The 16757-nt window shown below is 46.6% G+C and overlaps 2 protein-coding genes across 2 annotated transcripts; one reads left to right on the forward strand and one right to left on the reverse strand.

The window, feature by feature from the left end:
• Nucleotides 1-4003: 4003 nt before the first annotated feature.
• LOC116491935 (pancreatic alpha-amylase-like) lies at nucleotides 4004-5811 on the reverse strand. The gene is made up of 6 exons (XM_032192303.1): nucleotides 5704-5811; nucleotides 4949-5082; nucleotides 4739-4861; nucleotides 4525-4624; nucleotides 4243-4364; nucleotides 4004-4133 (listed from the first exon to the last, which is right to left on the reverse strand). Exons 1-6 carry the CDS (start codon nucleotides 5809-5811, stop codon nucleotides 4004-4006), a joined length of 717 nt encoding a protein of 238 aa, XP_032048194.1.
• Nucleotides 5812-7205: 1394 nt separating this feature from the next.
• LOC116491970 (pancreatic alpha-amylase-like) lies at nucleotides 7206-12667 on the forward strand. Its single transcript, XM_032192347.1, has 10 exons — nucleotides 7206-7373; nucleotides 7990-8136; nucleotides 8338-8535; nucleotides 9543-9773; nucleotides 10205-10338; nucleotides 10426-10548; nucleotides 10663-10762; nucleotides 11250-11371; nucleotides 11481-11606; nucleotides 12350-12667. The coding sequence occupies exons 1-10, from the start codon at nucleotides 7206-7208 to the stop codon at nucleotides 12537-12539; spliced, it is 1539 nt and encodes a 512-aa protein (XP_032048238.1). The 3' UTR covers nucleotides 12540-12667.
• The last annotated feature ends 4090 nt before the right edge of the window (nucleotides 12668-16757 follow it).

Below are 16757 nucleotides of genomic sequence, written 5' to 3' on the forward strand. Positions count from 1 at the left end.
TTTGGGAGAGAGGAGATCTGCTGGCTGCAAAAATTAAAGAAAAGCTACTACCTCCATTTTTTAGTGTCCTGATGAAGGATGAAGTGACACAAACTTGTCCTTACATGCCAAGCCCCTATAGTGTCACAAGAAGCAAGAGATCGCAGTGGAATGAAACTGAGACACAGCAGAGCTACTTCAACACAGAGACAATATTATGCTGTGCTTTCACTATCATCAAGAGGACTAAGTGATGTTTGGCTATGCAGCTCACTTCACATTTACCAGTGGAACAGCCAGCATGGCTGAAAGCAGCTGGGAAATGCAGTGCTCTCTTGGTAGCCTTAAGAGGTACCAATGGTATGGCCCCCAGTTATGATGTGATAATGCTACTACAATCCAGTTCATTAGGAGAAAAGACATCACTCTTCAGTTTGATTGCCGTTTATTGTTCACTGGGAACAGAGAGTCACAGGATCTTAAACACCAGGGAATCGCAAATGGGGGAAACAGCATACGTACAGACGGACAGGAGAGAAACAAATTCTGATTGAAGATATTACTTGGCATCAATGTGAATTGCAACAAATGGATCTTCGTCAGTGTTACTGATCTGGAAGTTAGCCATTCCATCCCCGGAAACATACATCTGCTTTAGAACTATAGAACTAGGGTGCCACTGTGTAAATCTAGCTCAGGCAGCAGGAGTTGTTCTCATTGGAAGGAAAGAACAGGACAAAATCAAAGCATAAAAGAGCTTCACAACAGGACGCGTGCTGCTAAAGGTAATCTTTAAAAAAAATCCGCAACTACGACATCATCAGCATAAGTGATACCTGGTGGGATGAGTCCTGTGACTGGGGTGTTGCGATAGATGGTTACAGGCTCTTCAGGAGGGACAGGCAGGGTAGGCGAGGTGGTGGGGTGGCAATGTATGTGAAGCAGGGGCTGGACTGTGTGGAACTTCAGGTCGGCAATGGCAAAGTTGAGAGCCTCTGGGTAAGGATCAAGGGACGAACGAATAAAGGGGATGTCATTGTGGGAGTCTATTACAGACCGCCTGGCCAGGACGATAGCGCCGATAAATTATTCTTTACAGAACTAAGAGAGGCCTCGAGATTAACTCCCCTTGTCCTTATGGGGGACTTCAACTTGCCAGACGTTAACTGGGTGTGCCACACGGCTGACACGAGCAAGTCCAGGAGGTTCATGAAGCACCTAGATGATAACTTCTTGGTGCAGGTGCTAACGGAGCCAACTAGGAAAGGTGCCCTCCTAGACTTGTTGCTAGAAAACAGAGAGGGTCTGGTGGGAGATGTGGTGATTGGTGGCCGCCTTGGTCATAGCGACCATGAAGTGGTTGAGTTCAAAATTTACGGTGACAGAAGGAAAAGTGCCACCAAAACCTCATCCCTAGATATGGGGAAAGTGGACTTCAGGCTGCTCAGGGAACTAGTCAGCAAGGTCCCCTGGGAAACTGCTCTTGAAGGCCTCGATGTCCACCAGTGCTGGTCATTCTTTAAGCGATGCCTCCTAGAAGCACAAGATCAGGCAATTCCTAAATATCGCAAGTCAGGCAGGCGGGGCAGGAGGCCGGCGTGGCTGACCAGGAACATTCTAATGGAGATTAGGCGGAAACAGAGAGTGTTTCGCTACTGGAAGGAGGGCCAGGTGTCATGGAAAGAATACAGGGATGCTGTTCGTGTTTGTAGGGAGAAAATTCGTGTGGCCAAAGCACACCTAGAGTTGAAGCTGGCTGTGTCTGTGAGAGAAAATAAAAAGGGTTTTTTAGATATGTGAATGGAAAAAGGAGAACTAAAGAATACATAGGGCCGCTCCTTGATAGGGAAGGTCTCCTCACAGACAATGACATAGGCAAAGCAGAGACGCTTAACGCCTTCTTTGCCTCTGTCTTCAATGCCGATGATGGGCTTTGGGACCCAGGGTGCCCTGAGCTGGAGGACCGGGACAGTGGGGATGACAAACTCCCAACTGACCCTGAACGTGTGCAGGATTTGCTACTCCACCTGGATTCCTACAAGTCCATGGGTCTGGATGGGATTCATCCCCGGGTGCTGAAAGAGCTGGCGGACGTCATCACGGAACCTCTCTCAATTATTTTTCAACGATCCTGGGAATTTGGAGAGGTCCCGGTAGACTGGAAGCTGGCAAATGTTGTGCCGATTTTCAAGAAGGGTCAGAAAGAAGACCCTAGCAATTACAGGCCTGTCAGTCTCACGTCAGTGCCTGGTAAAATCATGGAGAAGATGGTTCTCGAACTTATTGAGGCACACCTGGGGGACAAAGCAGTCATTGGTCCCAGCCAGCATGGGTTTGTGAAGGGTAGGTCCTGCCTAACTAACCTGATTTCCTTTTATGATAAGATCACCCGTATGGTGGACCAAGGGAAACCAGCTGATGTGATTTTTTTGGACTTCAGCAAGGCTTTTGACACAGTTTCCCATAGGATCCTACTGGACAAAATGTCCACCATACAGCTAAATAAAAACATCATACGATGGGTGAGCAATTGGCTAACGGGCAGGGCCCAAAGGGTTATGGTAAATGGAGCTGCGTCAGGCTGGCGGGCGGTCACCAGTGGGGTCCCTCAAGGCTCCATTTTAGGGCTGGTACTTTTCAATATTTTTATAAACGAACTGGATGTAAGAATAGAAGGTATTTTGAGCAAGTTTGCTGATGACACCAAACTTGGAGGAGTTGTGGACTCGAATGTGGGTGGAAAGGCCTTGCAGAGGGATCTGGATAGGTTGGAGAGCTGGGCGATCACCAACCGCATGAAGTTCAATAAGAGCAAGTGCCGGGTCCTGCACCTGGGACGGGGAAACCCTGGCTGCACGTACAGGCTGGGCGATGAGACGCTGGAGAGCAGCCTAGAAGAGAGGGATCTGGGGGTCGTGGTAGACAGCAAGTTGAATATGAGCCAGCAGTGTGCCCTGGCAGCCAGGAGGGCCAATCGTGTCCTGGGGTGCATCAAGCACGGCATCGCTAGTAGGTCAAGGGAGGTGATTGTCCCGCTCTACTCTGCGCTGGTGCGGCCTCACCTCGAGTACTGTGTGTAGTTCTGGGCACCACAGTATAAAAAGGACATGAAACTGTTGGAAAGTGTCCAGAGGAGGGCTACGAAGATGGTGAAAGGCCTGGAGGGGATGACGTACAAAGAACGGCTGAGGTCACTGGGCCTGTTCAGCCTGGAGAAGAGGAGGCTGAGGGGAGACCTCATCACAGTCTACAACTTCCTCGTAAGAGGGTGTCAAGAGGCAGGAGACCTTTTCTCCATTAACACCAGTGACAGGACCCGCGGGAACGGGGTTAAGCTGAGGCAGGGGAAATTTAGGCTTGACATCAGGAGGGGATTCTTCACAAAGAGGGTGGTTGCACACTGGAACAGGCTCCCCAGGGAAGTGGTCACTGCACCGAGCCTGTCTGAATTTAAGAAGAGATTGGACCGTGCACTTAGTCACATGGTCTGAACTTTTGGGTAGACCTGTGCGGTGTCAAGAGTTGGACTTGATGATCCTTAAGGGTCCCTTCCAACTCAGAATATTCTATGATTCTATGATAATCCTAATTGTGATGAGCGTTCAATCCATTAGGGTTGAACGGGCTTGGACTGGCTTGGATTGGACGGGCAAGTTTGGATGAGGGAAGTGAGAGAGTGCCTGCCCCGCTCAGAACTACCAAAACTTCAGCTCCTACTGCTTCCATCCTTGGGCACTGCTCTGTCCACAGCCTCAGCCTCTTCTCATGTGAACTCATCTGTGGGTGTACTGGAGATGACACGATATATGCGGCAGACCACAGGAATGGGATGCTCAAGATGCTAACGAGCAATCTGTACGTCTTCAGACGCTCCACTCAGACACCTCAGCCTTGCTTTCAATGTTCTCCATTCACCTGTCAGCGCTCTAGCTGAAGGACATCCCCCCTCCCAACACCTAAGCCCTTTCAGCATTCCGTCTGGGGAGTTCTGCTTCTCCTTGGGGATACGGTCTCTCCCACCAACTTACCAGTCGTCATTATTAAAGACGATGAAGCCTTTATTGCCACGGCCAAAAGCTACTTGATTGCTGCCATTGTCCCACCAGTTTGAGAAAGGCTGGCCGTCTGCCACGTAACGGAAGATAACCATGTTCCTGAAAATGCCAGGAATGGCTGTCACTGGAGTTGCAAGAGCTCCACAGCCAAGAGGCTCATCATGCAAAAGTCACTGCTTTTACTGCGTTTTGCTCCAGAGTCTCCTACCTTATTTGCCGCCAGCGATGCTCACAAACCCAGTCGTTGCCACAGGTGGTGTCCGCATTGATTGTAACAGACTTTGTTGATCCATCCGAGTTGCTAGGTGGTCCAATCCAGTCGTTGACGTCCTTTTTATTGAAAAGAGACATTTGAAAGTTCTTACTGGAAAAAGCAGAGCAAAAAGCAGGATGGATGGCGCACCTAATTTCCACCCACCCGATCCAGGATTGGACAGAGAAATCACTTGAGAAGTTTAGCAAACGTGAATCTTGAGTGTTACAAACTTACCTTCCCATTTACAAAATTTCTTGTCCAACGATAACTTGACATCACACGTGTGAATCCATACGGATGAGCCAACATGAAACCAACGGCCATTTTATAAAGCCTGTTGGGCCAAAAGCATAATGAGACGTGGCTAGAGAAAGCATGCTGGGGAACAAAGAGACAAACAAATCAGCAAGAGGAAGAGGCATCAGCCAGACAACCCCGCATTCCTTACCTGGCATCCCAGAAGGTGAGAATGGAAGCTCCACCAGCCCCGTGTCCCCGCTGGTTGTCATGGTTATCCACAAAGACCAAGGCTCTGTCAGAAGGCACAAAGCCCCAGCCTTCTCCCCAGTTCCTGGCCAAAAACACAAGGACTTGAATCTACCCCGCCAAGCTGTGCATCCAGCGTATCCTAGGCAAGCTGCACGATGGGTGCCCTTACTTTAAGTAGGCCATCTTTTCTCCATCACACTTGCGGATCACTGTCCCCAGCTTTGCGCCGTATTTGAATTCGGTCACTCGGCCATTTCCAAAGTACTGACTGCCTGTAATTGGCTCACCACCCAAGTCTATTACCTAGTACAGGAAGCAGAAGGTAATCATCTTTCCTGTTCCCATAGAGAGGAAAAATTTGCTGTCCCTTCAGCATAAGGTGGTGGTCTCTCCACTGGCCATTTATACTCCTGCAAGATGACAAAGTTCCTTTTGCAGTTGTAGATTTCTCAGAGATAAACACTATCAGTTCTTGTTTGGCTAGCAAGCTGGGTATCACTCTTCCATTCTGTTTTTTTTTTTTCTTGTTTGTCTGTTTTTTTTCCTGTATTGCCGCACAGCTGAAGATAAAATACCTTTTCACAATGTTTATGCCTTATCATTAAACAAGCATTCTGTGCGCAGTTCACCCAAATTTGGGACTGTATTCTTTCCAGTCATATAAACAAAGATAATGTATCAGAAATTAGCCCAGGCGTGACACGTGAACCCTCAATAGGAGCTCTGGAACATGAAATGAAAGGCATTATAAGACAAGTGGAACTCTAATAGGTCTCAGAGAATGAATGAATTCAGAGGGATTCAGAGGCATCTAGCACTCAGGATTAATCCCAGCTCACACCTGGCTACCAGACCAGCCTCTCTCAGTCAATAGCTGATGCATCACACAACACGTTGTGAGGCTTGAGCAGCTGAATAACATACCTTTAGCTTAATACAAGTCTCGAGGGAATGGTGTTTTAAAATTTGACCATGCATTGGGTTGGTCTTGGTAATAATGACTATCAATAGGTTTGTTCTCACTATCCTCATAATCACAATTTGTAATCACCTCACTGGTTGCTTGCTGTTGGAATGTAGACAAGGTCATGTGTGGAGCTGGTGTATATTTTTGTAAGAATGAATTGACTCCTTTTACTTACGATGTTAGAATCCTTATTCCCTCTTGCTCCCATTTGGAACAGTTTGTCTTCTACTGTGACAGTACTGAAGATAGAAACCAATGAACCAAAGTTCCTACCAATCAATGTGTCATTGCTGTTAGTTAAAATAAAGTCAATTCATTTGTTTGTATTTGAAAAAGACCTCTCGTAAGTTCTATGATAGGAAAATGAACAGATAGGCAAGCAGGACCTGCTTTTGCATTTCATCCTTGAACACAAATTCTGGGAAAGACAAGAATGTATCTGACACATATGGAATTTCATGGCTAGTTTAGAAAGGATATACTCAAGGCAGTTCAGGTACAAAATGTAATGACATTTTCTCTTGGAGTGGGTATGCCTGTTGGTGGACTTCTTGCATTTCTCACAGTTATTCACTAAGTGTCAGGGATTTTCTGGATTTGAATTCTCACAGAGTGCTGTTTTATCATTGGCCTGACTCCAGCTTATTCAGGGAGTGTTGTACTAGGAACTTGACGTTATATTTTAGTTCCAAATGAGATCTTCAAATCATGTCACAAGGAAAAGCGGGAAAGTCTTTGAAAGAGGAAATAGAAGGAAAATCCCGAACAGGCTTAGGCAATGGATCCATTTGACTTTCCAATTCATTTTTATGCCAGACATCAAAAATTCACCTGCACTATCTCTTTACATCTAATTTTGCATTTCCCTCCTTGACTGTGTGAAATAACAGGAAAAAACATAAGGCCAATTTCCAATTTCCAGTGTGATTCAGCTGTTCAAGTCTCACAATGTGTTGTGTGATGCATCTGCCTTTGACTGAGAGAGGCTGGTCTAGTAGCCAGGTGTGAGCTGGGATTAATCCTGAGTGCTAGATGCCTCTGAATGCCTCTGAATTCATTCATTCTCTGAGACCTATTAGAGTTCCACTTGTCTTATAATGCCTTTCATTTCATGTTCCAGAGCTCCCCTCAAGGGTCCACGTGTCACACCTGGGCTAACTTCTGATACATTATCTTTGTTTAAATGACTGGAAAGAATACAGTCCCAAATTTGGGTGAACTGCGCACAGACTGCTTGTTTAATGATAAGGCATAAACATTGTGAAAAGTTATTTTATCTTCAGCTGTGGGGCAATTCGGCAAAAAAAAAACAAAATGGAAGAGTTATTTCCTCTCACTACCCAAACAATAACTGATAGTGTTTATCTCTGAGAAATCTGTCAGCTGCAGTAGGAACTTTGTCATCTTGCAGGAGTATAAATTGGCAGTGGAGAGACCACAGCCTTATGCTGAAGGCACCATGCAAGTCTTCCTTCTCCTCGCAGCCGTAGGGCTTTGCGGAGCGCAGTACAACTCCAACACTCAGGCTGGGAGGACATCTATTGTACATCTCTTTGAATGGCGCTGGGCCGATATTGCTCTCGAGTGTGAACGCTACTTAGCTCCTAATGGATTTGGAGGAGTTCAGGTACGTTGTTTCCTGCCCGTAGGTAGTGAAACTGCTTTGTAACATTTGATTAATAAACCGCAAAAGGCCAGAATCAGAGACAGCCAGCTCCAAGTAACTTTGGTGTGGAACGTGGGGATGGAAGTAGTAAATGCTGTTAGGCGCAACCAGAGATCCCGCCGGCCTGGGTCGGGTGTCTCTCCATCAGACCAGCTGCAAAGGTGCACGCTTTCCCCTGATGGGCTTCCCTTGGAAGGCTAAGTTTTCCTCTTCCCTTTTTACTGAGGCAAGTGTCTCAGCGTGGAGTTTTGGCTTTCCGAAGGATGTCTCTATTGCAGACAAAAGTAGTTCCTGTGGCTTCAGCCCTCCCATGTGCGTGCCCTTGGACAGCAGGCCCAGGCTGGACATGGGCAGCCCATGGGAACAAAAGAGAACTTCCTTGCTACCAGTCTACAAGACGGACATCTCGCAGACCCCAGCTTGTGCTGCAGGGAGGGAGAGAGAGCGAGAGAGACCGGGTCTAGCACAAAGCCTGTCTCTCATGGGAATCCAGGACTAATCTTGGTGCATGTTTTGCACTTTGAACTTGAAACAGGAACTACTGGTTTCTTACTGAGGTCCATCATCTCATCGGCAGGTTTCTCCTCCAAATGAAAATATTGTCCTTACTAACCCATTCAGACCCTGGTGGGAAAGATACCAGCCCATCAGCTACAAGCTCTGCACTCGATCAGGAAATGAAAATGAATTCAGAGACATGGTGACCAGATGCAACAACGTTGGAGTAAGTGCCTTTAAAACACGTAACTGATACAGCGAGCAGTGTGGTTTCAACTGAGGGACATCACTGCTCCTGTCCTCAAAGGAGGCAGAAATGGAGAATATGAAAGGGGAAAAAGGGTCGAATTAACAGTGATGTGGTAAAGCTCTGACTGTTACTTCCCAGCGCTACAAAGCATACTGAAATGCAATCACTACGTTTCAGGTTTATATTTATGTGGATGCTGTCGTCAACCACATGTGTGGGGCTGCAGGTGGCTCAGGCACCCATTCAACCTGTGGAAGCTATTTCGACGCTGGGAACGAAAATTTTCCAGCAGTGCCGTACTCTGGCTGGGATTTCAATGATGGCAGATGTCACACCTCAAATGGAGAAATCCAGAATTATGGAGATATGTATCAGGTAAATTTCTATGGGAAAACTGTGAATTCTTTTTTAACCTGTTCTATAAAGACTACTGTAAGGCCACACAAAGGGAGTAGTTGACCACAGATTCAGCGCTTCACCACCTGACCAGTGAATACAGTGAGCATCATAGATTTGTCTTCAGGGAAGGTACTTGTGGTGCACAGTATAGTAGGCACTGAGAAATCACAAACCTGCCCCACATGTTTCATGTGGGCATGCGCAGGACTGTGCGCCTGAACTGATGGAGCCCAAAGCACTCAGCTGCACCAGTGAGCTCTTCCTTACAGCTGCTAAACTCAGCTGAGCCTGATAAGGTGGAAAACTCCTGGAAAACTGGCAGCAGTGCAAGATGCTACCCTGGCTGCGCGCGGTAGTGTTTTTGTACATGGAATGTGTGGCAGGTCTTTCTCAAGTTCACAGCTCAGCCTTCATCAGCTTTGCAATGATACGCTGTGCAGATTCCCATCCGGAATGCTGATGACATCAAGATGGGGAGGTGATATTTTACTGACCACTGCTGCATGGAGTGAGACCACAGTGCTCTTTATTACCTTCCCCTTTCTCCATTTTCCTTTTTAATTTCCTTTGTCATTTGTCCTTTATCTTTTCCTTTTTCTTTCCCTTTCCTTTGTCTTTTTGCTTTTGCTTTTACTTTTCCTTTCTCTTTGTCCTTTTTGTTTTTCTTTTTCATTTTCTAATTTTTCTTTTTCATTTTATTTTTTATTTCAACTTTTTTCTTTTCCCTTTTATTTTCCCTATTCCTTTCCTTTTTCTTATTTTTTTTCTCTTTCTTTTTCCTTTTCCTTATCCATTTCTTTTTCTTTTAACTTTTTTTTTTTTTTACTTTTTTTCCTCTTCCTCTTCCTCTTCTTTTTCCTTTTCCTTTTCCTTTTTTTTTTTTTTTCATTTTCTTTTTCCTTTGACTTTTGTATCTGCATTTGCTTTCCCTTTTCTGTTCTCCTTTCCCTTTTCTTTTACATTGTTCTTTATTCCTTTCACAGGTTCGTGACTGTCGCTTGAGTGGTCTTCTTGATCTGGCCCAGGAGAAGGACTATGTACGCACAAAAATTGCAGAGTACATGAATTACCTCATTGATATTGGTGTAGCAGGCTTCCGGATTGATGCTGCCAAGCATATGTGGCCTGGGGACATCAAAGCATTTCTGGACAAGCTGAATACTCTGAATACTCGATGGTTTCCTTCAGGAACAAAACCGTTCATTTACCAAGAGGTAATCTCCATGAATTTCCTTTCTGCTTCTCTTTGTGCATGTGTCTTTTCTACCTTCCTCCTCCTGAGGAGTGGCAGTGATGCCATGGGCCTGTTCCTACACACCAGGAAAGGCTGAGCTCCGCAGTCCAGTGGGTGAGTGATACCTGCCCTTCAGAAATGCAAGGCACCTTGAAATCTATGTGGGGATTTCTAATGGTCAACTAACTAGGAGGTGGTAGGCGGCAGCTTAGGGCAACTCTACAGCCCCTTCTTTCCACATGGTTACAACATGTATTGTACCAACTTTTGGCTGATTTGCCCAGCAGAAACGAACGTGCTGGGCAATGCATTTCTCTCAAGCTAAAAGATGAGGTAAAGTTGCTGAGTGAATGCAGCAATTTTGTCTATGTGGGACCAGAAAAGATGATTACCTTCTGCTTCCTGTACTAGGTAATTGACTTGGGTGGTGAGCCGATCACAGGCAGTCAGTACTTTGGAAATGGCCGAGTGACCGAATTCAAATACGGCGCAAAACTGGGGACAGTGATCCGCAAGTGGAATGGAGAAAAGATGGCCTACTTAAAGTAAGGGCACCCATCGTGCAGCTTGCCTAGGATATGCTGGATGCACAGCTTGGCGGGGTAGATTCAAGTCCTTGTGTTTTTGGCCAGGAACTGGGGAGAAGGCTGGGGCTTTGTGCCTTCTGACAGAGCCTTGGTCTTTGTGGATAACCATGACAACCAGCGGGGGCACGGGGCTGGTGGAGCTTCCATTCTCACCTTCTGGGATGCCAGGTAAGGAATGCGGGGTTGTCTGGCTGATGCCTCTTCCTCTTGCTGATTTGTTTGTCTCTTTGTTCCCTGGCACGCTTTCTCTAGCCACATCTCATTATGCTTTTGGCCCATCAGGCTTTATAAAATGGCCGTTGGTTTCATGTTGGCTCATCCGTATGGATTCACACGTGTGATGTCAAGTTATCGTTGGACAAGAAATTTTGTAAATGGCCGGGTAAGTTTGTAACAGTCAAGATTCATGTTTGCTAAACTTCTCAAGTGATTTCTCTGTCTAATCTTGGATCAGGTGGGTGTAAACCTGATCTTTAGTGAGGTTGGGGTTGGTCTGTTCTCCTACATGCCTGGTGACAGGACGAGGGGGAATGGGCTTAAGTTGCGCCAGGGGAGTTTTACGTTAGATGTTAGGAAGAACTTCTTTACTGAAAGGGTTGTTAGGCATTGGAACAGGCTGCCCAGGGAAGTGGTGGAGTCACCAACCCTCGAAGTCTTCAAAAGACATTTAGATGTATAGCTTAGGGATATGGTTTAGTGGGGACTGTTAGCGTTAGGTCAGAAGTTGGACTTGATGATCTTGAGGTCACTTCCAACCTAGAAATTCTGTGATTATGTGTGATTCTGTGAAAATTAGGAGCGCCATCCATCCCGCATTTTGATCTGCTTTTTCCAGTAAGAACTTTCAAATGTCTCTTTTCAATAAAAAGGACGTCAACGACTGGATTGGACCACCTAGCAACTCGGATGGATCAACAAAGTCGGTTACAATCAATGCGGACACCACCTGTGGCAACGACTGGGTATGTGAGCATCGCTGGCGGCAAATAAGGTAGGAGACTCTGGAGCAAAACGCAGTAAAAGCAGTGACTTTTGCATGATGAGCCTCTTGGCTGTGGAGCTCTTGCAACTCCAGTGACAGCGATTCCTGGCATTTTCAGGAACATGGTTATCTTCCGTAACGTGGTAGACGGCCAGCCTTTCTCAAACTGGTGGGACAATGGCAGCAATCAAGTAGCTTTTGGCCGTGGCAATAAAGGCTTCATCGTCTTTAATAATGACGACTGGTAAGTTGGTGGGAGAGACTGTATCCCCGAGGAGAAGCAGAGCTCCCCAGATGGAACGCTGAAAGGGCTCAGGTGTTGGGAGGGGGGATGTCCTTCAGCTAGAGTGCTGACGGGTGAATGGAGAACATCGAAAGCAAGGCTGAGGTGTCTGAGTGGAGCGTCTGAAGACGTACAGATTGCTCGTTAGCATCTTGAGCATCCCATTCCTGTGGTCTGCCTCACATACCGTGTCATCTCCAGTACACCCACAGATGAGTTCACATGAGAAGAGGCTGAGGCTGTGGACAGAGCAGTGCCCAAGGATGGAAGCAGTAGGAGCTGAAGTTTTGGTAGTTCTGAGCGGAGCAGGCACTCTCTCACTTCCCTCATCCAAACTTGCCTGTCCAATCCAAGCCAGTCCAAGCCCGTTCAACCCTAATGGATTGAACGCTCATCACAATTAGGATTACCTTTAGCAGCACGCGTCCTGTTGTGAAGCTCTTTTATGCTTTGATTTTGTCCTGTTCTTTTCTTCCAATGAGAACAACTCCTGCTGCCTGAGCGAGATTCAGATAGTGGCACCCCACTTCTGGAGGGCTGATAAAGGAGTGCAGGGAGAGAAGCAGGGTCAGGCTTAGTAACTCCCTTGCATCGCATTGCCTTTCCAAGTCATGCAATAGCATCAGCTTCAGGATTCCTTTACCCAGTTGCAAATATCTGTTTTGAAAACAACAGAGAAGCAACGTTCACTGATTTTCACACAGGTACATGAACGTCAATTTGCAAACTGGTCTGCCTGCTGGTACCTACTGTGATGTTATTTCTGGACAAAAAGAGGGCAACGCGTGTACTGGAAAGCAGGTGTATGTTTCTGGGGATGGAACAGCTAACTTCCAGATCAGTAACACTGACGAAGATCCATTTGTTGCAATTCACGTTAATGCCAAGTTATAACTTCAATCAGAATTTGTTTCTCTCCTGTCCGTCTGTACGTATGCTGTTTCCCCCATTTGCGATTCCCTAGTGTTCAAGATCCTGTGACTCTCCGTTCCCAGTGAACAATAAATGGCAATCAAACTGAAGAGTGATGTCTTTCCTCTTAATGAACTGGTTCGTAATAGCATTATTACGTCAAAACCGTATGCTATGCCAGTAGTAGGAATTAGGGCGCTATCCCAAGCAATCCCAAATTTATTCTGATCAAAACGAGTGTTACAAGTGAACACTCTTAATTAAAGGTTACCGATTTGCTAGGAAGCGTTCTCTGGAAATGGTGGCCATCAATAATTTGTTCATAACATATCTCATGAGTAAGACAACTGTTTTCTTCCAAGCAAATAACGCTAAGTCATTCGCTGTCTGTGCAGATGTGGCTTGACCAAAATCTTTCACTGCCATCTGGGTTGTCTTGTGCTATCCCACACTGCAAGCAACAGGCTCCGGGCAGTCAAGCAGCAACTGGAATGGGGAGCCAGCCTCTTTCAAAGGGGCAGGAGTGCTGCCTGGCCTGATCCCAGGGGCAAAAGACAGGTTTGCAATGGATATCCTGACAGAGAGTGGAGCACAGCGTATGCTCGTCTCCATGCTGCACTAGGTTGTTGTAAAGTTTTTTGTTTGTTTGTTTTGGTTGGTTGATTTTGGTTTTGGTTGGTTGCTTCCTTGATTGTTGTTTAGTTTTGGTTCCGGCCCATGTTGACATTCAGGTCTAACACTCAGAAACTGGATGGTTCTCTGCTAACTATTAGACAGACATTACCTAACCCCAAATGTAAAAGTCTAGCCATAAAGATTGCAAGCTCTAACCACCGTACCTTCTGTGGAAAACGATTGAAATGACCTACATGTACATCCACCTGAGGTGTCCATAAATAACAGGCAACAAAGGCATGCAGAATGCAGAGATCGTGGAATCACAGGATCATTAAGGTTGGAAAAGGCCTCCCAGATCATCTGGTCATCCCAGATCATCCCCCTACCACTAGGGTCACCCACTAAACCATGTCCCTATGCACCAAGTCCAATCCTTCCTTGAACACCCCCAGGGACGGTGACTCTACCACTTCCCTGGAAACCCATTCCAGTGCCTAACTGCTCTTTCTGAGAAGAAATGTCTCCTAATTTCCAACTTGAACCACCCCTGGTGCAACTTGAGGCCATCCCCTCTTGTCACTAGTAATGCGCAAGAGGAGGCCGGCCGCCAGCTCCCCACACCTTCCTCTAGGGTCGCTGTAGGGAGCAGTAAGGCCTGCACTGAACCTCCTCTTCTCTAGACTAAACAACCCCAGTTCTCTCAGCCACTCCTCATAAGACTTGTGTTCCAGACACTTTGCCAACTTTGTAGCCCTTCTCTGGACCAGCTCCAGGGCCTTGGTGTCCTTCTTGTACTAAGGGGCCCAAAACTGAACACAGTAGTCGAGGTGCGGCCTTGCCAAAGCAGAGTACAGGGAGCGGTCACCTCCCCGGTCCTGCTGGCTACACTATTCCTGATACAAGACAGGACGCCATCGGCCTTCTGGGCCACCTGGGCACACTGCTGGCTCGTGCTCAGGTGAGCATTGACCAACACCCCCATATCCTCTTATAATAATAATTGCTTTCCAGCCACTCGGCCCCAAGCCTGTGGCGCTGCATGGAGTTGTTGTGGCCAGAGGGCAGGAGCCAGCACTTAGCCGTGTTGAACGTTATCCCCTTGGCCTCTGCCCATCAATCCAAGCTGTACAGGTCCCGCTGCAGGGCCTTCCTACCCTCTGGCAGATAGACACATCTCCCCAGCTTGGCATCATCTGTCAGATGGATGTGTCTTGGCTTGTGATCATGTCTGAATCCAAATCTTCCATCATGTTGGACTGCAGCGTGTATTTTACGTGATGTAGAAATTGAAGACTCGGCCTCAGCACTGCACGTACCACTGGAATTAATACTCTATATTAACACATGCAAGTAGGATTTCTGCCTTTAAACTGGTTCACAAGGTCTAAGTTGAGTATGCCTGAGAAAGACCTACATTTCACTTTTACCTTTGGAACAGCCGGCACGAGCATTAGTTTGCATGAAGACTTAATGGTACCACTGCATAGAAAGCAGAAGAAATAATAATGAAGAAAACAGTGCTAACTAATTCTGAAAAACCTGAAGATCAGCAATAATCTTGACAGTACCTCTAGGTTTCCTGACTCATCTCAAAGACCTGTTGTTGTTCAGGAAGACACTTGCTTTTTTCACCTTCTTTGTATTGTTTTAGGAAGCAAATATGTACCAAAAAGAGCTTGAAACAAAAGGAACAAAAACAAACGCTGGGTCACAGAATCACAGAATCACTGAATCGTAGGGGTTGGAAGGGACCTCAAAAGATCATCGGGTCCAACCATGCTGCCAAAGCAGGTTCCTTAGAGCAGGCTGCCCAGGTAGGCGTCCAGACAGGCCTTGAATATCTCCAGAGAAGGAGACTCCACAACCTCCCTGGGCAGCCTGTTCCAGCGCTCCGTCACCCTCACCGTGAAGAAATTCTTTCGCATGTTGGTGCGCAACTTCCTGTGCTCCATCTTGCTCCACCTTGTTCTGTCCCCACAAACCACTGAAAAGAAGTTGGCCAAATCCCTCTGTCTCCCACACCTCAGGTATTTATACACATTGATGAGATCCCCTCTCAGTCTTCTTTTCTCCAGGCTGAACAGAGCCACGTCTCTCAGCCTTTCTTCATAGGGAAGATGCTCCAGGCCCCCTATCATCTTTGTGGCCCTCCGCTGGACTCTTTCCAGGAGATCCCTGTCTTTTTTTTTTGTACTGGGGAGCCCAGAACTGGACACAGTACTCCAGGTGAGGCTTGACCAGGACAGAGTAGAGGGGGAGGATCACCTCCATTACCTGCTGGCCACGCTCCTTTTCATGCACACCAGGATCCCATTGGCCCTCTTGGCCACCAGAGCACACTGCTGGCTCATGGTCAACGTGTCGTCCACCAGGACGGCCTTCTCCTCAGAGCTCCTCTCCAGCAGGTCGCCCCCCAGCCTGTATTGATACGTGCGGTTGTTCCTTCCCAGGTGCAGGACTCTACACTCGCTCTTATTAAACCTCATTTGGTTTCTTCCTGCCCATCTCTCCAACCTGTCCAGGTCTTGCTGAATGACAGCACAGCCTTCTGGCGCATCAGCCACTCCTCCCAGCTTTGTGTCATTGGCGTACTTGCTGAGGGCAGACATTATTCCCTCATCAAGGTCATCGATGAAGATGTTGAGCAACACCGGGCCCAACACCGACCCCTGGGGAAAACCGCTACTCACGGGTCTCCAGCCAGACTCTGCGCCACCGATCACCACCCCCTGAGCTCGGCCAGTCAGCCAGTTCTCAACCCACCTTACTGTCCACTCCTCTATCCCACACTTTCTTAGCTTTGCTAGCAGGATGTCATGGGAGACAGTATGGAAAGCCTTGCTAAAGTCAAGGTAGATCACATCCACTGCTCTCCCCCCATCTACCCAGCTGGTGATGCCATTATAGAAGGCAACAAGGTTGGTCGAGCACGACTTCCCCTTGGTGAATCCGTGCTGACTACTGCAAATAACATTCTTCTCTTTGAATTGCTTGGAGATAGCGTCCAGAACAAGTTGTTCCAACACCTTTTCAGGGACTGGGTGCAGCCCTGATCTTTCAAAAGCAGTGAACAGATTGGCGACCAAATTTTGAATTCACTTAAGAAGACAGTGACAGTAATTATTTTCTTTGACGTTCTAGAATGAAACAGACAGCAAAGACTGACTCTTCAATTGCTACATCACATAAAATAAATGCTGCACTCAAACATCATGGAACATTTGGATTGAGGAATGATTACAAGCAGGGATATATCCCTCTCTGTATTCTGCATGCCTTTATTGCCTAATACTTACAGAAACCACCGGTGGATATGTGTCATTTCAATCATTTTCCACAAAAGTTATGGTGGTTAGAGCTTGCAATCTTTATGGCTAGACGTTTACATTTGGGATTAGGTAATGTTCATCACATAGCTAGTATAGAATCACACACTTTGTGAGTGATAGACTGCACGTTAACATGAGCATGAAAAAAACACCTAAAGAGCAAACCAACATCAAAAATAAGATAAAAAATAAAAATAAAAATAAAAATAGAAATAAAAATAAAAATAAACATAAAAATAAACAAAAAAAATAA

The sequence above is a fragment of the Aythya fuligula genome, chromosome 8 (genome assembly GCF_009819795.1).
Source record: "Aythya fuligula isolate bAytFul2 chromosome 8, bAytFul2.pri, whole genome shotgun sequence".
NCBI lineage: Eukaryota > Metazoa > Chordata > Aves > Anseriformes > Anatidae > Aythya > Aythya fuligula.

Coding starts and splice junctions, on each gene's coding strand:
- LOC116491935 (XM_032192303.1), bottom strand. CDS start 5,811: ATGAGGATAGTGAGAACAAACCTATTGATAGTCATTATTACCAAGACC. Junction 5,083..5,703: donor AGACTTGTATTAAGCTAAAG/GTATGTTATTCA, acceptor TTCCTGTACTAG/GTAATAGACTTGGGTGGTGA. Junction 4,365..4,524: donor GAAATTTTGTAAATGGGAAG/GTAAGTTTGTAA, acceptor TTCAATAAAAAG/GACGTCAACGACTGGATTGG.
- LOC116491970 (XM_032192347.1), top strand. CDS start 7,206: ATGCAAGTCTTCCTTCTCCTCGCAGCCGTAGGGCTTTGCGGAGCGCAG. Junction 11,372..11,480: donor CATCGCTGGCGGCAAATAAG/GTAGGAGACTCT, acceptor TGGCATTTTCAG/GAACATGGTTATCTTCCGTA. Junction 11,607..12,349: donor GTCTTTAATAATGACGACTG/GTAAGTTGGTGG, acceptor ATTTTCACACAG/GTACATGAACGTCAATTTGC.